The 22,578-nt window shown below is 51.5% G+C and overlaps 2 protein-coding genes across 2 annotated transcripts; one reads left to right on the top strand and one right to left on the bottom strand.

The window, feature by feature from the left end:
* Positions 1-627: 627 nt before the first annotated feature.
* On the bottom strand, positions 628-6,227 carry cstf1 (cleavage stimulation factor, 3' pre-RNA, subunit 1). Its single transcript, XM_084464035.1, has 6 exons — positions 6,164-6,227; positions 5,520-5,728; positions 5,153-5,430; positions 4,394-4,591; positions 3,383-3,773; positions 628-1,523 (listed from the first exon to the last, which is right to left on the bottom strand). The coding sequence occupies exons 2-6, from the start codon at positions 5,686-5,688 to the stop codon at positions 1,264-1,266; spliced, it is 1,296 nt and encodes a 431-aa protein (XP_084320161.1). The 5' UTR covers positions 5,689-5,728; positions 6,164-6,227; the 3' UTR covers positions 628-1,263.
* A 4,002-nt stretch (positions 6,228-10,229) lies between these two features.
* znf831 (zinc finger protein 831) lies at positions 10,230-21,431 on the top strand (the record flags this gene model as incomplete). The annotated part of the gene is made up of 6 exons (XM_084464614.1): positions 10,230-10,361; positions 11,397-14,997; positions 15,508-15,729; positions 17,061-17,182; positions 19,391-20,155; positions 21,357-21,431. The coding sequence occupies exons 2-6, from the start codon at positions 11,448-11,450 to the stop codon at positions 21,429-21,431; spliced, it is 4,734 nt and encodes a 1,577-aa protein (XP_084320740.1). The 5' UTR covers positions 10,230-10,361; positions 11,397-11,447.
* Positions 21,432-22,578: the final 1,147 nt, after the last annotated feature.

The raw sequence follows: 22,578 nt of genomic DNA, 5'->3' as shown, positions 1-22,578 counted from the left end.
AGCCCGTTAACGGGTGTTCTGCTGAGATCTTCAGTCGTTCTGAGACTCTGGAACTGATGTGTCACTAAAGCAGATTCCTGGGCTTGGAGTCTGAGTTGTCTGGACGACTCAGTCTGCAGGGAGCGGGCTGCGAGGCTGGGGGGGGCTGGGAGACAATATGAGAAGCAGGGGATTCTGGGAGCATGACCTTTAGGTCTGGAGGTGGACGCTGGTCGTTAGGGGGGGGTCGTGTTGCCCTGTGGGCTGTCCAAACACAGCTTTAACACTGCTGTACTAAACGGCTCCTTACGGCAAGGTACTGTAAATACTAAACATGGTGAATGTCTGGTTCCCTCCGAATGATCTGCGGGATCCCTCGCCTTCTTCAAACAACCTTTCCCTGATCTCTGCGGCTCAAACGGCCCGTTTGGAGAAAATGCAAGGAGATTAGTGGTTAGGATGTTTTGGGTTAAAATTTAAATGATCAATGTTTCTACAAGTTACCTTAAGTTACCAACTCTGTGTCCATCAAATGTTTGTGAGATGCACATTTGTTTCTTGAGAATTGATGTTCAATGTCAGAAAAGACAGACTTAATGAATTTATGAAATAAGTCAGCATAGTTGTTTCATGTGTTTATTAAAAATCTGGAAAACAACAGTTACACAAAATTAAAAAAGTATAAAGACAACCTTTCAACTCTTCGAATTTCAAATTGTGGAGGGATGTGAAAGGGTTATAAACACTTTATCCTACAGGACTGAGCTCTGAACTGAACTCAGACCAGCGGGTTCTATTCACACAGAAGCAGAAGTGAAGGACAACAGAAAGTCAGATGGTTTTCTCAGGAACAGTGCCCCCTGTCTGCTGGTGCAGAGCCCTCCACTGGACCGGTGGGACAGAGGACATTAACAAACAGAGGAGAAGAGCCCAGCACAGCAACAGGATCCAGAGGGGGAGAGAGACGGGGGAGGAAGAGAGACCAGCATAAATAGAGAACGAGGGAGAAGCGGGAGGAGAGAAAGAGAGGAGGAAGAGTTAAAGACAGGAGGAAGAGTAAGAGGACAGAGAGAAACCAAGGGGGAGGGTGAGAGAGGAGTGAGGGTGAAAGGAGTAAGAGACAGAGGGGGAGAAAGGCGTAAGAGAGAGAGAGAGAGACAGAGACAGAGAATGGAGATGGAGGGCCCCAATGTCCCATCTTGGCCCCGTCCCTGCTCCGTGGTGGTGGTGGCCCCCCCTCCCCCCTCAGTCGGTGGTGGTGGGGAACCCCCCCCCCCCCGGCCCTCAGTCGGTGGTGGTACGGCGGTACCAGAAGCGGGCGCGGAAGTCGTCGCTGCAGGTCATGAAGCCGGGGTTGGTGGGCGAGTGCACGATGCAGCGCACGATGTTGTTGTGGCCGAGCGACAGCAGGTTCTTCCTCTCGGCCGAGCGCGAGTCCCAGCAGCACAGCGAGATGGTCCGCTCGTCCGGCAGCAGCACGTAGTCCTCCGTGTGGTTGAACACGCCCTGCGTACGGTGCATCTGACGCCCGCTCAGACCCGCGCCTACGGGGGGGGGGGGGGGGGGTGAGAGGGTCAGGACAACTAGTACAGTACACACACAGCTAGTGTACACACACACACACACACACACACACACACAGACAGACAGACAGACAGACAGACACCCCTAGTACACACACACACAGCTAGTTCAAACACACAACTAGTTCAAACTCACGAGTGTTTACATTATTTGTATTCTTATTTTAACTCCATACAATAATGAGTTCAATCCTACAGAGTGGTGGACCTGGACAGTGAGTGGGGTCGTAAGGAGATGACCAGCCTTTCTAACATGTTTCTAACATGTCCTCTCCATAGAAGACGTTAGAGCACGTCTGGCTTCCGTCACGCCCATGAGCAGCGTCTCTTCCCCCCACCTCACGGGGTCAGGGGCCCAACGAGGACCTGAGAATGACCACCGTCGTTTCTACTGTGATGTTTAACTGATTGTACATGCAGCGCAGTATTAATGTAGTGACAGTGCTTTGGAAGTTGATACCAACTTGAATATTGGGAGGAGGAGTGTGACATACAGATGTAGGGGAATGTCTCCATCTAGGGGCGTCTCTGAGCACGGCCCCCCAGGTACAAACCCAACTCGGCCCTCGCCCCCCGGTCATCAGCCTCATCATCGTCCGCATTATCGTCCACATTATCCTCTAACAGAGGGAAGTCCAGAAGGACCAGTCCTCCTGATCCTCTCCCAGTCCTCCTGTCCCAGTCCCCTGTCCTAGTCCTCCTGACCCTGTCCCAGTCCTCCTGACCCTCTCCCAGTCCTCCTGTCCCAGTCCCCTCTCCCAGTCCTCCTGTCCCTCTCCCAGTCCTCCTGTCCCAGTCCCCCCCACTAGAGACCCACTGAGCCTGTGATGCAGCGGAGCAGCATGTCATTAACATGGACTCATTGAGCAGACGCTGGTATCTGCAGTAACAAGTGAGGCTGAACACAATGAAGCCTTCAATCAAATTTGGAGAAATCATAGAAGAATCCAAGCAGTGGCCGACTAAAGAGAGAACTGCCTGAATGTTAAAGAAATGTGATCTGAGCCGCATTGCCGGTCACAAAGGTTTCTAGAAAAAACAGACTTAGTCCAACGTAGGGCTGCTCGATTATGGAAAAAATCGTAATCACGATTATTTTGGTCAATATTGAAATCTCGATTATTCAAACGATTATTTTTAAGTTTGAAAACATGATGCATTTATTCATCATTTCTCTCAAACACTTTGTAAATGAGAATTCATGAGAATGAGAAATTTCCCCTTAAAAATATACACTAAATGGTCAAATAGAAAATAAAGTCCAGATATGAATCCAGCTGTTCTGCAATTTCTATAAAAATAAAAAAAAGAAAATCGTTCAACTCGATTATATTAGTTTGGTGATCGTTTCATTATGAAATCAAAATCGTGATCAAAATTTGATTAATCGCCCAGCCCTAGTCCAACGTTGTCAAGCCCCACCCCTTCAGCAGTGCTGGCAGCCAATAGAAAAACAGCACTCTGGAGAAGTGCTTCAGCCGGGAGTAGCCGACATGGAGCAGAAATGTTCCCCAGCACTTTGGATCTCACAAAGTCTTGGGGAACATTTCTGCTCCATGATCGGGTTTATTATCCTTCAAGTAAAAAACAACCACCAGTGAGAAGTACTCCGTACTATCGGCACTATCGGCATGACAACAGAAGATGAGCCATAGATAACCATGACAACCACCACTCACACCAGCGAGTAGTACGTGGGCGGCACCATCGCCATAACAACGGAAGACGAGTAACCACGGCAACCACCACCCAGAGTAGTGCGTCCGTCCTATCGGCACCGGAACAGGAGGCGAGTCACCGCGGCGACCACCGCCACCCACCTGTGTACTTGACGAGCGTGCGGCCCGTGGAGATCTCCCACAGCTTCACCACCGAGTCCTTGCCGCTGGACAGGATGTACTTGGCGTTCTTGGAGAAGAAGGCAGAGCAGACCTCGGCGCCGTCGTGGGCCTTGTCGAAGGTGGTGACGCAGCGGTTGGACACGCCGTCCCACAGCTTGATGCTGCCGTCCTTGCTGCAGCTGACGTAGTTGTTGGCGCTGTGGTTGTAGACCACGCCGCTGATGGTGTCCGTGTGCTGGTCCAGCGGGTTGCACGACACGAAGCACTGGAAGGTGTTGACGTCGTACAGCCGCAGGGTGGGGTGCTGCGTGCCCACCAGCAGGAAGTCCCCCGACGGGTGGAAGGAGATGGAGCGCAGCATCTCCGCCTCCTGGGGGGGGGGGGGGGGTCATCGTACAGGTGGGGGCTCAGGACTTTACATCATAGCGTACACGTCGGCACCTTTCACTAAACTTGACTTCAAAGCCAGGGAAGAAGCAGTTGAATATCAGACTTGGTACACGAGACCACTACTAAGATTCATAATCGGCTGTCGGTTAGAGGAGCGTGGATTTATGTCCCATCATGCTCCGTTTCCATTCCGTTCACAGAGATAATCTACTCCACGCCCAGGAGAAAAGGTTTGTATTACAGCTGGCCATTTGTTTATGCTGCAAAGATACTTTTACATCTTGGCATCTGCTTTTGTTTGACAGTTTGGTAAGTCATCAGGTCGTTTGAGGTATCAGATATACCAATTATTAATTGTGATCATTATCTTCAAACTTTGTCCTTCCGCTTTGTATGTGGTTAACTGAAATGCCTCTAGCAGACATATAGAGTCAACAGAAAGCTGACCATCTTCTCATCAACTGAGTCCTTGGCATAAGTCACTTATTTAGACAAGCGTGATTCCTCCAACTGACTGCTAACTAGTAATCCTTTGCCCCAAGCCGCTGTAAACACCAGGATCCATCTCACTCCTGAGCCGTGGCCCCGCCCCTCACTGACCTGTATGTGTTTAAAGGCTCTCTTGGCGGAGGGCTTGGAGTAGTCAAACAGTTTGAGGGTGTAGTCCCGCGAGCCCGAGGCCAGGATCTGCTCGGTGGGGTGGAAGGCCAGGCAGGTGACCTCGTCCACGTGGTCGTACAAGGTCCGGATCACCGGGTGGTTCTCCATGTTCTGCTGGGCCGTCTCGTTCATCATCACCTGAAAGGTGGAGAATGAATAAGAGGGTCAACCACACCTCCATCTCCTCAACCTCTATTTCCTCAACCACCGTCACCTCAACCAGGGGGCTCACAGCACATGGATATATCCACCAGTCAAACTTTATTTATAAAGCAATTCTTTTGCAAAACTGAACAACAATGTGCTTAACGAGGGAAACAACCCAACATCCTGACGACCTCCTCAGACAGGTCTAGGGATCGACATATCGACATGTGGATCTTTTAGGGCCGATACCGATACTTTTTTCATCAGCCTTAGCCAATGACCGATACGCCGATACAGATTTTCTTGAGCCGATATTTGGAGCCAATACTGCTTTTGCTCCCTTCATTTACATCATAAAAATGACAATGATGATAACAAATGTTTCAAGTCTCAATTAAAAAAAAGGAACATTTATTGAACTGTCAGTAAATCATGGCAGGAAAAAATATTTAAAAATAAAAATAGGCAAAAAATATTGGCCGATGCCGATATTTGCGTAAAAAACGCAAATATCGGCCGATAATATCAGTGGATCACTAGACAGGTCCAGACCTCGATGGGCATGGCGCTCTTGGCCAACATGCGCTCTGTGTCCAGGATCTTGATGGAGGCGTCTGCGGAGCCGGTCGCGATGAGCTGCCCGTCCCGGCTGTAGGTGGCCACCCGGCACGGGCCCTTGTGGGACGTCACGTAGCACGTCTCGTACTCCGAGGCCTCTGGGGACATCGTCTGCACGTCGGCGTCAAACTCGAGATCAATGCCCACTCCGGGGGCGACTGTGTCGGACCGCCCGATGGCGTACTGGACCGCGCTGTCGTCACTCTCCATGCCTTGGGGAGTTTGACAGCCATTAGAAACATTCTGCAATTAAAACTCGCTCATTAAAATCTATCCCGAACTGACTGAGGTGATTCCTTACCGATCTTGGCCAGCTGCATCAGCTGCTCTGAAGGAGACACCACATTGGGGGGCTTCACCTCGTTGATCAGGGTGTTGGCGATGCTGGTGTAGCCGTCGTACAGCAGCTGGCTGATGATCAGCTTGTAGAGGTGCTGCCGGTCCTTCAGGGTGGGCTTGGGGCGGTACATGGTCGGCTGGACCGCAGGAGGGCACAAAAACACAACTGGGCTGGAACCAAAGACAAGTCCTGAGTTAACATTGTCATATTTTGAGCTGGAACAAAAGACAAGTCCTCACACTCACACACAAACAAACACAACTGGGTTGGAACAAAAGACAAGTCCTGGGTTAATATTAAGATATTTAGAGTTGCATTGGGTTTGCTTTGCTTGTCGCATTCATAAAGTATATCTTACGACTCCAACGTGTGCGCCCTTCAAACAAAACATAAACACAACATCCGACATTAAATGAATGGAGCTTGTTTACCAGCGGCTAGCAGTTAGCACCGCTAGCTTCTCTTTACAATCAAGACTCCGAACCCGCGAAACGAAACCCTTTTATTCCTAAACGCATTGCGCCTTTACAGAACGTGTGTGTACATAGCTCATGCACACGAGTCTGAATGCATACGTTTGTGTACTTTTACAACTTCCAACTTACAAATATCAAACCCACTCCCAGCTACAGCGGCGCTGGAATCCACGCGTGCGCTGTGTGTACGGTGAGGTACGACGGCGGCCGCGGAGTGACAAACAAGGAATTAGCTAGAAAAGCGATTAGGAATAAAGAACACTGATAAATACAATGGATGACTGATTTGAAATATTAAGTCACTTACATTCCTGTTTGTGTATGTAGTTAATTGTACGCATTTGCCATACTTACATAGATTTGAGGATAACATCCGAAAGCAAATATTGATCATATTCGGCCACATTTTACTATCAAATTGTCCAATTTAATCGGACTAACGTTATATTCTCATTAAATAGTTTTTTTTATTATATAACGTGACTTACTTCACTTAAACCGCCTTTCAATGCATTTTCAAGTAATCATGCCCGTTATCCAGCAGGGGACACTAAAGTACAGCACATAATTTACTAAAACATTATGTTATAAAATATACAATATTATATGTAAAATAGATGCGTGATAATTGACGAAAAAGCTAATTTAAGGTCATCAGTAATTGTTGTATACATCCGTCGGTACATCTTACACACACACTCACACGCACACACACACACACACACACACACACACACACACACACACACACACACACACACACACACACACACACACACACACACACACACACACACACACACACACACACACACACACACACACACACACACACACACACACACACACACACACACACACACACACACCGTGTGAACAGTCAGTCTTCAGTTGTCACTTCCTGCTGGCGGTTTCTTGGTAGCGGCAGCCCGACACACTGTCACACATACGTGCACAGGCGGGCTGTGGTGGGAAGCAGGACGCGTTCAGAAGATAACGCGACCTGAGGATCTGAGGACATGATATCTGGTGTCTTGTATCATACTTAGTGCATGTTCATTGTCTTTCAATAACCACTAATAATATATGAATATATAATATATAATAATCACGACAAAAAATATATATTTGTGACAATGCTATCAAAATACTATTGGGCTAGTTTCACTATTACTATTATGCAAATTTAAATACTAGGCAAAAAATAAAATGGCATTGAAACCCATGTTTCACTGCTCCACAAACCTCCACTGCTTTATAAATAGAACACAAACTTAACTGGAATAATTACACAGACTCCTATTTTTTCTCAGCGTTAACTGAATCAAGCCGGCCCCTGAAGCACTTGGAACACTCGTGGAGTTAAACAAGTTCTGTGGAGCGCTCGCTGGCCGAGTTGTTTACATCCCTGAACGGATCCAGGCCCGGTCGCCTAGCAACCACAGCACAGGGCGACCTGACCTTTCATTAGGGCTGGTTTGGTGCTTTCCTAGAATGTAAGGGAAGAAATAGTGCGATATAACCATGCATATAAAATACAATTATTAACCATTGCTGCGCTTTGGGGCGGGATATTTTGATGATTTATGATCGAAATGAATGTTTTTTTAATTTTATTTCTCATCTGTGTTGAATAAAGAAAGAAACATTAGGTTGAAAATACATTGTAGCACGGCCCATGCTACATGTAGCGTGGCCCATGCTACATGTAGCGCGGCCCATGCTACATGTAGCGCGGCCCATGCTACATTGTATCACGGCCCATGCTACATGTAACGCGGCCCATGCTACATGTAGCGCGGCCCATGCTACATGTAACGCGGCCCATGCTACATGTAGCGCGGCCCATGCTACATGTAACGCGGCCCATGCTACATGTAGCGCGGCCCATGCTACATTGTAGCGCGGTGACTTTTACTGGGCTCCTCCAGACCAGTAAAAGTCTGGCCACAGGGTGGTGATGTTGGAAGCCCGGTTTATTGTCGAAATGGATTGGCAGTGATGCATGAGCTGGTGCTCGCTGTGTGCAGGCTGGTGGCTGGCTGACCCTGTTGCACATTGATCACTCAATGCACCACAGGTGGGCAGCCTCACCCAGACCCAAAGTCCAATCCGCCTGACTGGGGCCAGGTGAGGCTGCTGACACCAGCCATCATCCACACACACACACACACACACACACACACACACACACACACACACACACATACACTCCACAGACATCATGGCCTGTTGGAGGTGTCCTGTTACCATGTCAACGGAATACATGCTCTGGGCATACCAGCCAGTCAGTTGCCTTGGAAACCGGTGTCTGTACCAGCAAAAGCGATAGAGAAATCACTTGTTTTGTGTGCCAAGTATCATGTGGGTACCACACATGGCAGGTACAGTGCAACTGTAAAGAATAAACCTACTGCAGCGTTTGACGTTTATATCCCTTTATGATTACCAGGTGACTACAGATCAGATTGGCGCAAACCTGTATCCTAACCTGACCTGGAAACCCAGCCTGTCCTCAGCGACCATCGGTTTAAGGTCCTGTTTCCACAGGGCAGTGCGGCCTTGGAAGAGGAAGACTCTCACCGCCTCATCTGTCACATGAAGGTCGGCCAGGGAGCATGGCGTCCGTCCTCTGCATGATGTTATTACATGCAAGGATTGGGTGGGTGGGTGGGAGTGGGGGTGTGGGTGTAGCTGGGTGTGGGGGTGTGGAGCTGTGGGGGTGTGGGTGTAGCTGGGTGTAGGGGTGTGGAGGTGTGGGTGTAGCTGGGTGTGGGTGTGGGTGTAGCTGGGTGTGGGGGTGTGGGTGTAGCTGGGTGTGGGGGTGTGGAGATGTGTGGCTATTGTGGTCGTGCGTGTATATGATAAAAATATGGTCATAGTGTGTATCTTGATGATGTGGCTGTGTATATATACCGGTGTGTGTATATATACATATATATGTATATGTATATGCTTGTTTCATTAGTCATTTCCCATGCAACCATAATGCATTAATAACCTGTTGCTTCCAACATGAGGTCATGGAAGTCCTCCACTTTGTGTAAAACTGATGGCTGTGGGAGAAGGCGATCAATAAATGTTCTCTTTACTTGGACAAAGCTCGGGCAAACAGCAGCCAAAAATACCATGCAGGAGCCCGAGCACAACAGAGAGTGCGTTGTACCACTAAGAGCTTAGTTCCCACAGTCCTTTTCTTTAAAATACCAGTCTCTACTCTGCCAGGGATGTCCATCGCACTGTATCTGCTCAGAACTCACAGGCATAGGATGCGTTGATGCTGTTTTTCTAAATGTCAGTCAGTAATTTCAAGGACATTTTTGAGTCTTTTCAGCGGAATTACTCTCTAGTCTACAGAACCATAACTCTCTCTACCACCGCAGAGAGAGTTATGGTTAGTAGTGGAGGCTGTGTTGGACCGGGAGCTCAGCACCAACACCATCAAGACATTAATCTACAGTCAATCCTCCCAGATGGTCGCCGACAGAACGACAGCCCAGGGTGAATCCAGAGGTAATGCATGCCCCACACTGGGGCTCCACGGTGCCCGGGGTGGGCGTGCTATGTGGCTCCGTGTGTGGGAGGAAGTGTGTGTGGGTGGTGGTGGTGGTGGAGAGAGCGCATGCATCTTCATTTTGATCACCATTGTTTGCCGTCAAAGCCAGCCAGCCAGCCAGCCAGCAGCCACCCAACCAACCAGCCAGCCAGCCAGCAGCCAGTCAAACCATCATGTTGGGAGCAGAAAGGTAAGGCTTGCCCCTCCTGTGTGGGGCGGGGGACTTCCTCTATCAGGAGGTATTTTCACAATTTCACTTCTGCATACTGAGCTGTGCAATGTGTGTCTATGCAAACAGGTCATCTGTGCTGACATCTGTTTGGGTTTACAACATGTTGACTTGTTCATGTCATTCATGTTAATCTGCTGTTGTTGTTGTTGTTGTTGGGGTTGTTGTGGATGTCTTTGTTGGACTGTTGCTCATTTCTGCTCACCCAACCCAGCCTCATCCATTCCTTTTCTTTTTCTTCACGACCCCCCCACCCTCCTCTCTCTCTCTCGCTCTCTCTCGCTCTCTCTTGCTCTGCCTTATCACTCTGTCACAGTGCATCTTTCCTCATTTGCATTTGTTCCACTTCTTTGTGACAGGAAACTGTTCTGGCAGACACTCGTTTGAACTCTTTCAGAGAGTGGAGGATCAAAAGGGCAGTGATCGGTGCGTGATTCACCGTGAGCTGTGACCACCTGGTTCTGGAACATTGAGGAGGTGTTCCACAAGGGTGCGTTGTCACTGATGGACGTTGAGGGGCCGAGGATAACTTTGGCGTAGAGGTAAGTTGCTCTGCTCAGGGTTAGCTCACACAGGTGTCTTATGATTAGTGATGAGAATTGTTTTCTGGTGGATACACCGCTCCATCCAATGTCAAGACAAGATGATTCTAACACTGCATGTATTTTGAGATTATTGAATCTTTATTTATACAAATAAGGAACATTTATACAAAATAGTATTCACAACTACTAAACTTTTTGATTTTGATTCATCCATCTATCTGCCTGCGGTGTAAAGGATAATTTCAAGTTGAATATTTCCTCAGACAAATCTACATGAATGAATATAACTTTGAGTGGGTGTGCTTATGTTCTACAAAGACCCAACAGTACAGTGCTGTGCCCACACCACTCTGACATGACCATTATGCAAAACCTGTACACTTCAACGTGACTTCATCACCATAGGAGCATAGGACACACATTTGCATTTTCCTGGTAAATAAAAGACAGATGAGTTATGGTTTATATGTTTAAAGCCTGGGTAACTTTCACAGCTTGACTGTCTGTCGGTGTCTCTCTCTCCCCATGATCCATTTTTTCTTCCCATCTCTTTTAAATCACCACATTTTAAATTTATGAAGTATATCCATTTGGCATTTCCTGCAGCCTGGGGTGAAATAAACAGCAGGGCCATGTGCTCTGTCCAGTGTTTTTCTGTCAGCACACTGCGATCCTTGTATCTGAATCTTATCACAACTGACATCACATCCCGGTCTGGATGTGGATTGCCGTGGTGCTGTTGTCATCAGGAAGCTCTTGTTCGTGTGAAACATCCATTCATCTCTTCACACTTTCTCAAATCTCTACCAGAAGGATAAATGACAACATGCAGCTCATTCTATAGTCTTGAGTCACGACTCGCCAGATTCTCCCCATTCCCATACTCACCACCTCCTCCTCTCTAATCGCCACACAGGTGATTGAGCTTTCACCGCTTCTGTGTAGCTGCACTAGAGAGGTCCATTCCAATCAGAGCCTTGATCCAGGCAGCGACAGGCTCCTAACTGAACAAACTGTGTGCTTATCTTTCAGGTAATTATATTCACTAGCGCTGGGTTACATCGCGACGGCAACGGCATTACCATGGAGACTGGAAAGGGACAATCTGTGAGTGCTCTGTTGTACGGCTCGGTTGCCGTGCCGACGGAGAGGAAGATGGACGCCCGGGCCCCGCTGACTGCTGTTTATATCCGAGCCGTGCCTGCCCCACCTCCCCCCCAGCAGCTGTTTCCAGGGACTCCCCGTCGTGAGCCTGCTACCCTCCATCTGGCCGTGCCCCCCCTCTACACCAATGACACTCTCCCCTACCTGACGGTGCACATCGCCGGCGGGCTCCGGCCCCTGCATCAGGAGCTGGGCCCCGCGACCGCCGTTCCACTCGTCCCTCTCGTCCCCGCCACCAGACCCAAGGCGGCGGGGAAGCATGTCTGTCCGCACTGCGGTCGGGACTGCATGAAGCCCAGCGTGCTGGAAAAGCACCTGCGCTGCCACACCGGCGAGCGGCCCTACCCTTGCATCACCTGCAGGGTCTCCTTCAAGACGCAGAGCAACCTGTACAAGCACAAGCGCACCCAGGCTCATGCGCGCCTCTCGTCCGAGTCGGGGCAGAGCACTAGCAGCAGCATGGGCAGCCAGGAGAGCGGGTGCGGATCCAGCATGTGTGGCTCGTCTCTGGACAGCCAGGTCGAGGAGGAGGCGGGGAGCCTGGAGGAGGAGGTCAACAAGTACTCCTACACAGCCAGAGCAAAACCAGGGACGGACCCAGAATGGGGCCCCACTGGAGACCCCATCCAGGGAAAGAGTGACATGAGCTCTGCAACACAGACACCAGAGCCTGCTCAAAGACCGGGCGTAGCGAAGGAGGAAGTGAGAGGGAAAGAGTGTGAAACAAAAAAGTGTCAAAGTGTGACGCCAAATCGACACCTTCCCCTTCAGAGACAAGAGGCCACACAGGTCTTTAAAGAGTGGGAGGGCACCGCGTCAAGAGGGAAACCTCAGAGCCACAAGAGCACAGACTCAGGCTTCAGCGAGAGCACCGACCACAACATGGACACCCTCCCAGAGTGCATAACGGAGCGCCACGAACGGTCTGGTCTCAGCCAGAATGGACCGAACCCCCGGGACGGGGTGCCTGTGAGGGAGCAGCGGTCCCTGGAGGAGCACATATCCAAGCTCATCTCGGAGAACAGCGTTGTGGTGGACGACAAGAAGCTGAAGACCATGAGGCCCCGGAAGACGGTGCTATCCAAACAGGGCAGCATCGACCTACCCATGCCCTACACGTACAAGGACTCTTTTCACTTTGACATGCGGAACAATTTCTCTCCGATCACCAGGCTCCAGGGCAACAGGAGGCCCGTGCTACAGAGCTCCCTGCAGCCGCCCGGCTCAGCCAGCACGGAGGCGGCCCCTCTCACCAGGAGCAGCTCCCTGCCCTACAGCGTCGCCCTCCTGCCCACGGAGCACAGCAACCGAAGCTTCTCCTACCCCAGAGATGATGTCGCCATGATCCGCAGAGGGAGCTCCAACCCCGTCCACCCGACGGCCTTTCCTGGCAAATCTGTGGACCAGCAGGTGCCCGCCCACCGCCCGCTGGTGCGCCAGACCGCTGTGGACTGCAACCACGCAGCAGAAGGTCCTTTCTCCACGCACTCGTCAGCAGAGAGGCTGCCGATAAACAGAGACCTCAGCTGCGACGGGGGAGGTGGCGGGGAGCCCAGCGACCGAAAGCGGCCCAGAAAAAAGGCGCAGAAGTTCACCTACAACAAGTGGTACACCTACAAGGGAGGCACGTTCAAGAAGCTTTACAACACCACAAAGGCCTGGGACAGTGTGACATCCGCTGCCAAGGATCCATCGTCATCGAGGCCGGAGCATTTGACCGCCCAAAGTGGGAAGAGTCACAGTGATGGGACAACGACAGCAGGCTCCACCACCAGCGGGGTGACCGTCTGCCATACATCTTGCCTGCCTGCACACCCCTCCCCTGTTCCAGGTCTGGAGTTGAATCCCAAACCCAGGAGAGTTCATCAGGCGTGCAGCTCTCCCAGGCCTCCACCCCTCAGTCATGCATCCTTGTCCACGCTGTATGTAACCCCGAACAGATCACCAGAGAACCACAGCATGACAGATATCATGGGCAGACCAGCAGAGAGGCCCGCTGGCAAAGAGAAACACACTCAGTCCATCTCACCACCCCTGAGAGCCCACATTCCTTCAGACAGGAAAAAGCAACGAACCCATGACAGTACAGACGCAAATCCCTCAAGAACGGAGGCAGACCACAACACAATGAACGACCCCCCCTCCTCCGTTCTTGATGTTTTCCCCACACAGAATCCAAACGTTTGTCAGGTTAGCCTGCGTTTGGATCAAAGACTTGATCGGCGCGGGGTTGTGCCTCCATGCATCGGTGCATCAAATGTGCAAACATCTGTAAAACCTCCTGCTTCCGTTTCTCTCCTCTCCTCCGCCAAGCCCAGCTTCCTGCCAAAGTATCAACTCAAGATACCCAACGCCACTGAAACTAGATCTATACCCTCACTGCACACTCTGAAAATTTCAAAAAGAAACGTTGACCACGGCCTCACGAGTGTCTCATCTTCCGATAATCCACACTTCTTAACCTCCATCGGAAACACAATGTCCTCTGGGAGCGAATGTACTCTGCCACCCCACGTGCTCTCAGGGTATCAAAGCACAGAGGCCAGAAACTCCACACAGACTGTGAACGTGTGTGAAGCCCTCGTACCAAGTGGAACTCCATGGGGGACTCCGGCGCTGGCCGTATCTCAGAGACATTGCACAACCATCACCACAGCCACTGCCACAATGCGTAGCCATCATAAAGAGATATGCTCCCCGACTGTGATACAGGCCTCAGTCTTTAAACCCGTCATGGCCCCCAAGGCCGCCTGCTCAGCCTGGCCGGTGCTGCCGAACCGATCCATCACGGCCTCAACTACAGGGAGACAGAGCAGCCGCTCAGCGATTCTGTCGACGTCCAACTCCACGACCCTCACCACTTTCTCCCAAAGTCACCAGCTGAATCCGCCCCACCCGGAGCCCCCCTGTCAGATGGGGCCGTTTGACGCTGGGCAGCTGGACCCCTTTCGGACAGTGTTCCACGTCCAGACGGCCGACCTCCAGATCTGTCTGCAGATCATCTCTGACGAGCAGCTGGCTCTCATCGAGCCACGGATGAAGAAGCAGGCGGGTGCATCAGAGAAAACCCCCCCGACTCCAGCACTCCACTGCACTGGGCCTGCAGATGCTGCTAGGGGGAAAAGGGCCCATCAATCAACACGTGATCAAAGGGAGGTGGACAACATTGCGCCCCCACCTTCACCGGACCCGCAGTCCGTCATTCTGAACTCTATCAGACAGGCAGAAGTCAGTCGGCTGCAGGCGTCAGGGAACATCGATGTCTCTTGGTCTCTTCAACTCCCCGTTCACCCAATCTGTGATTCTAACCACAACACAGCTGCAGAAAGCAGATGTGGCGCCGGCAGCACCGAGGCCTTGCCTGAAGCTGTGAGGCCTTACGCAAGGAAACCAAAAGGGGAATCCCACCCTTCGGTCTCAGCTGGTTTTAATGCTAAAGAACTGGGGGACGGGACCCCTCTCTCCCCAGGTGGATTATTACAGGAAGGAAGCCAAGCAAGCCAACACACTCCTCTAAGTCAAAGGGCAATAACCCGTACCGTGGAGGAAGGAACTGCTAAGCTCAAGGGCCAAGCATGTACACCCCCCGCCTCTCAGGGTAGGGATGCCCGGGCCTGGACCCATGCAGAGACCAGCCACCTCGCCCCCCACCCTGGGGCCCGGCCGTCGCTGCTCCCAGAGGTCAGCAACGAACACTGCAGGGCTTCAGCGGAGGTGACAGTCAACCCGCCTGCGTGTGGTGGTGGTGGAGGTGGAGGATGTGTTGGTGGTGGTGGAGGTGGAGGTGGATGTGGAGGTGGTGGTGGTGGTGATGGTGGTGGAGGTGGAGGTGGAGGTGGAGGTGGATGTGGAGGTGGTGGTGGTGGAGGTGATGGTGGTGGAGGTGGAGGTGGAGGTGGTGATGGTGGTGGAGGTGGAGGTGATGGTGGTAGTGGTGGTGGTGCTGGTGATGGTGATGGTGATGGTGATGGTGATGGAGGTGGAGGTGGAGGTGGTGATGATGGTCATGCTGGAGGTGGTGGTGGTGACGAGCTGGTGGATCCTGGGCCGGGACCCTCGGACACATGTCTGCAGCTCCTCAGAAGCGTTGGCGCTGGGCGCGGTCTGGGTGTGGCTCTGATCCCCTGGACTCCTTCAGACCCCGCCGCTGCCAGGGACTCGGTGGACCCGCCGGCGGACCGCCCCCGACCACAGCCCTCGGGTACGTTTACTTTACGAGTGCATCAAGTGTAGAAGAACGTGTAGAGTGTAGAAGAACTGAGTGTCACTGCATCGTGTTGTGTGGTCACAGCCAATCAAAGACGTCTGTCTGTTGTGTTTTGTATGTTTTCTTCTGTAAAGTCGTTCCAAAATACTGGACTTTTCCCCAAAGGTTAGGATTGTTAACGTGCAGGGGGGCAATTGGGATGGGGTGGGAGGGAGTGTTTTAGTGCAAAATAATTACTAGGGCCAAAAAACGACTTTAGTTGCCAACAGAAGAACAAAAGATATACAAAAGACAAAGAACAAACATTTTCTAAAGATTGTAATACTCATCATCCACAAGATGGCACTAAATGATAGCAGATGATAGCTGATACAAAGCGTGCCACAGAATGGGTCCAGAGACCGCAGGTTAATCATGTCAGTAGGCCTATGCAGTTTGTGGATTGATGGGCGCAATCTGATATCTCTGTCTCTGTAAACCTCTGGTAAAAGGTCACACGGATTAAAGAAATTTATTGAATGAATTACGATGGAGTTACAGAATGCACTTTAGGGAGAGCTGCTGCAGCCGCACCTGACGGCCTCGTCTGCTTCTCTGCTAACCTACCGCCTTCTGGTCGAGCGCTGTGCGGTAGTCGGGCGCCAACTTTTGGTTTTTGGCCGGAGTGAGACTCTGTAGAATCTTATAATGCTTACATTATAACAGGTGGAATTGTTGACGGGAGGGAGGAGGGGGTGGGGGGGACATTTTGGCGTGACATTTGTAGCGTGTGCGTGAGAGCGTGAGATTGATGCTGAAAGCGTGAGTGTCACGCCAGATGCGTGAGAGTTGGCAACCCTGGAAGGCTTCTCATTGATAAAATACTCAGTGGAGGTTGGGGAGTGCGGTGGCTACAGCTAACTCATCTTAAAGTGACGCTTGACCAAAGTTCAGCCAACAGACACAACAGAACAGTGTGGTCTCACGCAGATGAACACTTGTGCATCCCGCCATGTCAGCACCGTGAATGAGTCTGTATAGAAAAGTCACATTTCGGTTGAGGTGTGTGGGCCAAAGGTTTGAAAGGGTTTTTTGGACATTGACTGGCAGTACACCAATGATAATATACAAGGACAGACTGGACTGTATATTAGTTATAAGGAACATTTAGGCAAAATAATGACCTCAACGGATATAAACCAGGCTTGTGTAGCCTAGTTCTTTATGGGAAGGTCGCGTTAACAGCAGCGGTAGATGTCTGTATGGAAGGTCCTTGGTTATCCTCCAACAACAAGCTGGTCTTTCCTTCTTGCGGTGAGAAGACACTAAGTGCGCCACTTTATTAGGAGGGCCCCCAGCGGGAGGAGGGCCCGCCGACCAGACGGCTCCAGAAAGACAGCGGGGCAGGAGTTCCCCCGGGCAGCCGGACAGCGTTGGGCCCCGGGAGACGGACCAGCCCGGTGTGGAGGTGAGCCGGGGGGGGGGTTATCTACTTTGTTTAAGAATGCTTGATTCTGATTGGCTGGGAGGAGGGCATTAACCCGGCAGGTTGCCCGCTGACTTGTCGGTTGTAGGCTACTTGCTGACTGAGCACAGTGTCATCAAATAGTAGATCAATACGCCGCTTGTATTTTTTTTCTATCACAGAAATTTCAAACATGAGGTCCATTGTAAAAAATAAACATTGTTTAAAAAAGTTTCTTAAAATGTGTCGAAAATCTATCGGAAGGTCAGTCGATACATAGTTTCGCAAGCGAGATACAATGTAGCAACTACGTTATTAAACTAGTGATCAGATGCAGCCTTGTGTGGTTGCTATAGAAACTAATTAGCTACAGCTGAGCTAACGTTATTCACCGTAGTTCTAAAGGGGACTACTGAATGAATGACTAGATTATACATTTAATAAGCATGCAATACGAATAAGAAAAAGCATAATTATTAAAGTATTTGAATTGTTTTATTATGTTGGCAAGCAAGAAGTAGAGTAGAATAAACAAACTAATCCCTTACTTGTCAGAAGAAAGAGAAACAACAATATATCTCTGTGGGTACAGTAAGGATGTTCATAGAACCAAGTGCAAGCACTAACCATCACTAGGTTAACCCATTCCCGTATACACTAACCATCACTAGGTTAACCCATTCCCCATATACACTAACCATCACTAGGTTAACCCATTCCCTGTATACAGCAGTGATAGCTAGCTACTGCAGATGAATTAAGTACTATGAATAAATACAACGTATGTTAAGTGCTTTCCTTAAGTGTGTTCATTAAGTGCATTCATTAAGTGCGTACGTTAAGTGTGGGGGGGGGGGACTGCTACTCGTTGAGGAGGTTGGAGGGATAATCCCAGACAGATGCGGGGGGTGATTCCTAACACGAGGTTAGGGGGTTTGATCGGTTTAAAGACACACAGGCTCTGCAGCGTGACCGTCTGACGCTTAAGGACTGCACATAGACTGCACAGAGATTCTAGAGGATTTCATTGAGTGTCAAACATTCTCTGGGAGAAGTGAAGGATTGCCAATTTGCCAACTCCTTTACTCACGGAGAAAAACTGTAGAAAAGTTACTGCACATCAAATACAATTTAATTGTATACAATTTTAATTTTTTACAATTTTTAGTGTAGGGGCTGTAGTGGGTGTAAAACAAATTGGAATCATGCAGCTCATAACTTTTCAAGGAAAACTGATCTGTGAGTTGAAATGTCCTTTCCATTTGAAATACCTCCCAAGAGAACAATGTTACCATGGTCTCTGAGGCCGGTGCCCTTTGACCCCTCCAGGCAGGTGCCCTTTGACCTAGGGCTGCTCGATTATGGAAAAAATCATAATCACGATTATTTTGGTCAATATTGAGATCTCGATTATTCAAACGATTATTTTTTAGTTTGAAAACATGATGCATTTATTCATCATTTCTCTCCAAAAAAAACACTTTGTAAATGAGAACTTCGAAATTTCCCCTTAAAAATATACACAAAATGGTCAAATAGAAAATATAGTCCAGATATGAATCCAGCTGCAATTTCTATATATTTTTTAAATTTAAATTTTTTTTTTAAATCGTTTCAACTCGATTATATTAGTTTGGTGATCGTTTCACTCTGAAATCGAAATCGCGATCAAAATTTGATTAATCGCCCAGCCCTACTTTGACCCCTCCAGTCAGGTGACCTTTGTCCCCTCCAGTCAGGTGACCTTTGACCCCTCCAAGCCGGTGTCCTTTGACCCCTCCAGTCAGGTGACCTTTGACCCCTCCAGGCCGGTGCCCTTTGACCCCTCCAGTCAGGTGACCTTTGACCCCTCCAGTCAGGTGCCCTTTGACCCCTCCAGTCAGGTGACCTTTGTCCCCTCCAGGCCGGTGCCCTTTGACCTCTCCAGTCAGGTGACCTTTGACCCCTCCAGGCCGGTGCCCTTTGACCCCTCCAGTCAGGTGCCCTTTGACCCCTCCAGTCAGGTGACCTTTGACCCCTCCAGGCCGGTGCCCTTTGACCCCTCCAGTCAGGTGACCTTTGACCCCTCCAGTCAGGTGACCTTTGACCCCTCCAGGCCGGTGCACATCAGAGGTTCTGCCTGGGGACAGAGGGCCGCCGAGACAGAGGAAACAGTCTACCAATCAGACAGCTGACGGCGGTGATGTTCTCCCTGGTGTGCTCTCTCCTCAGCAGCAGGAGGTGGAGGAGGACCCCTGGCCAGGGGTCTGCTTGGCCGCGGACCCCCCTGCACGCCCACGGCACCGGTACAGAATGTCTAGCGGGCCGGCGGCGGGGCCCCTCAATGGGACGCCCCTTCCCCCCCTCGTACCGGCTGCAGGTGACGTCACCGCCCCCCTGACCGCTGACCCTACATCCGTCTCCGCCCACTCTACAGCCGGCTCCGCCCACCCTACATCCGTCTCCGCCCACTCTACTGACGGCTCCGCCCACTCTACTGCCGGTTCCGCCCACTCTACTGACGGCTCCGCCCACTCTGCAGCCGGCCCCGCCCACTCTACTGTCGGTTCCGCCCACTCTACAGCTGGCCACACCCACCCTACACCAGGCTTCGCCCACTTTACAGCCGGCCACGCCCACCTCTCCGAGGGTCCGCTTTCAGAGAGGGGCATGGGCTGCGATGGGAGGGGCCAAATGTCCGACCGGCAAGCGTGTTCGGGACGACCTCACCAGGATGTTCGCCTCACCGACACCGGCCCCCTCGCCGTTCAGGCCCCTCCCCCACGCCAGAACCCCGCCGGAGCACAGGACATGACATCACAGCCACCTGGGGGGCCCCCTGGGTCCACCTGGGGCCCCCCCGGGTCCACTTGGGCCCGGGGGGGCCCACACCGCTCCGACCCAGCGGCGGGCCGCGCCCTCCAGAGCCCCGCCCCCACACACTGCGCTGCATACACCCCTCACCCCTCCCCCTGCCCCGCCCCCACACACTGCCCTGTTTACACCACTGACCCCTCCCCCTGCCCCGCCCTGCCTGACCCCACCCCCTCCTCCACCCTGCCTGACCCCACCCCCTCCTCCACCCTGCCTGACCCCACCCCCTCCTCCAACCTGCCTGATCCCTCCCCCTGCCCTGCCCTGCCAGACCCCTCCCCCTGCCCCGTCCTGCCAGACCCCTCCCCCTGCCCTGCCCTGCCTGACCCCTCCCTGTCGGCCCGCCCCGCCCCCGACCACAGTGGGGGCGGGGCCCGGGCGGAGCAGGGGGAGGGCTGCATGCTCACAGGCGCTGACCTCAGCGGGGCGACAGAGGAGCAGGCAGCCTACTGTGGGAACCCTCTCTGGAGAGGAGGAGGAGCAGGAGGAGGGGGAGGTGGAGGAGCAGGGGGAGGAGGAGGAGGAGGAGGAGGGGGAGGTGGCGGAGCAGGGGGAGGAGGAGGAGGAGGAGGAGGGTACCCCATCAGCAAATACCAACACCAACACCACCTTCAGCACCAGGAGGAGGAGGAGGAGGAGGAGGCGGAGGAGGAGGAGACGATGGCTGTGTTTTCTGGAGCCGGTCTCGGTGGAGGTGCTACCGCCGCCGCGTGGCCGCTGCTGGCGCTCTGCCAGAAGGAGGAGGAGGAGGAGGAGAGCAGCAGCGACGACGACGACGAAGGAAAGCTGATCATAGAACTCTAAGGACACAGGAAGGGAGAGAGGGAGGAGAGAGAGAGAGAGAGAGAAAGGGAGAGAGAGAGAGAGGGAGGGAGAGAGAGAGGGAGAGAGAGAGAGAAAGAGGGGGAGAGAGAAAGAGGGAGGACGAGAGAGGGAGTACGAGAGAGGGAGAGGGAGTACGAGAGAGAGGGAGGGAAGACGAGAGAGAGAGAGAGGGAGGATGAGAGAGAGGGAGAGGGAGGACGAGAGAGAGAGAGAGAGGGAGGGAGGGAGGGGGGAGAGAAAGAGTTATGGCCCCTGCGTGCATCTGTTCACAAAATTTTACCTTTGGAAGCTTGTCCCTCAGGCACACATGACACACAAACACACAAACAGAGACACAACCTTAATGTGAACGTCTGGTCACAGGCCACTGAAATAAACTTCATTAATCATCCATAAAAGACATTCCAGCTTTCTCCCGCTAATGTCTCCCTCGCACACGAGCACACACACACACACACAGGATGCCTCCCCCTTAAACACCACCTGTGTGGTGAATCAGACCTCTCATCTGCTGTCAATGACCCAACCTGGCGGAGACACTGAAAACACAACTAAGCCAGCCAAGTCAGCGTGACCGTGATTGGCTGAACAAAACCGCCTGGGAAGTGGGTGTGTTTAACATACCTGGACAAGGACTCACCTGATGCTGTGGGAGGGGGGGGGGCGGGGGGCTGGGCGGCCGTCCATCAGCTGGCAGCCCAGCCAGCCAGTGGGGGGGGCGCTGAGAGGAGCACTGCTGCTGAATCACACCAACTCTGTCTTTGTGGCCCGGGCATCTGTCGTTGTGTTGACACTGAGTCATGATGACTGTGTGTGGGAGTACTGCGTGTGTTTGTATCTGTGAGTTTAGCTTTGGTATGTTCTGGGTTATGAGTTACTGTCAGCACTTCAAGGTTTCAAACCGGTGGAATGTAATAAAGGAAGTCTGGAATCAACACGTTTTAATTTGGTTGGTTTTTGTACGACTCGTGAGAAGTAGGTCTTCTCTGTGTGTCTGGATAGTTACGTTTTTATCAGAATGACCTCTTCAAAATCCTAGAGAATATTTCTCTCATAGCCTCAAACTGTAATGTAATTTATTTTCCTCGCGGACATGCTTTGATAAAGTCTGAGGCTCAGGCAGGTTTAGTTATTCTGAGAAAATGACTCCTATTCAGTCTGAGGCCTCAACCCAGCCACTCCATGTAATAGTACCACAAAGCTAAATATACAGTTATAACCCTATGTGTGTGTTTGTATGTATATGTGTGTGTGTGTGTGTGCATGCGCACATGTGTGTATTCAAACCAGGTTGACCTTTATATGTTTGGCAGTCAAAAGGTCTGGCCACCATCGCTCTGCTGTTACTGGAGGAATAACAAGCTGGAGAACACATCGATTTCACATGAGGAGAAAAGCATTAGTCAGTTGCTTGACGACAGCTCCATTTGCCGGGTCGTTGAGCTGAGCAGTGAACCCTGACCGCCACACGCTGCTCCTGAAGCAGATTTTGGCGATGCTGGAATCCAGCAGTGGCACGGCTTACAGAGAACCCTGGACAGAGTCTCCAGGCCTGGGGAGGCCGGTCATCACAGCATCGGCCCCCTCTCCACAATATGACCACCATACTCACAGAAACCTAAAGTCAATTGTATATAACTTGCACAGTGAGAGAAGAGGGAGTCTTCATCAATAGTTCTATACGCTGTCTCCAGAGACTGTGACCTTTGCCATATCCCACC

The sequence above is a fragment of the Micromesistius poutassou genome (assembly GCF_964030765.1).
Source record: "Micromesistius poutassou genome assembly, chromosome: 2".
Lineage (NCBI taxonomy): Eukaryota > Metazoa > Chordata > Actinopteri > Gadiformes > Gadidae > Micromesistius > Micromesistius poutassou.
The sequence above is the reverse complement of the archived record's forward strand: the minus strand, read 5'-3'. Positions and strand labels throughout refer to the sequence as shown.

What these genes read in the sequence shown, in the direction of transcription:
- cstf1 (XM_084464035.1), bottom strand. Translation starts at nt 5,688, where the DNA reads ATGTACCGCCCCAAGCCCACCCTGAAGGACCGGCAGCACCTCTACAAG. An exon ending in GATGCAGCTGGCCAAGATCG is followed by an intron (nt 5,431 to 5,519) that starts GTAAGGAATCAC and finishes AAACTCCCCAAG; the next exon opens with GCATGGAGAGTGACGACAGC. An exon ending in GAGCCTTTAAACACATACAG is followed by an intron (nt 3,774 to 4,393) that starts GTCAGTGAGGGG and finishes CCCCCCCCCCAG; the next exon opens with GAGGCGGAGATGCTGCGCTC.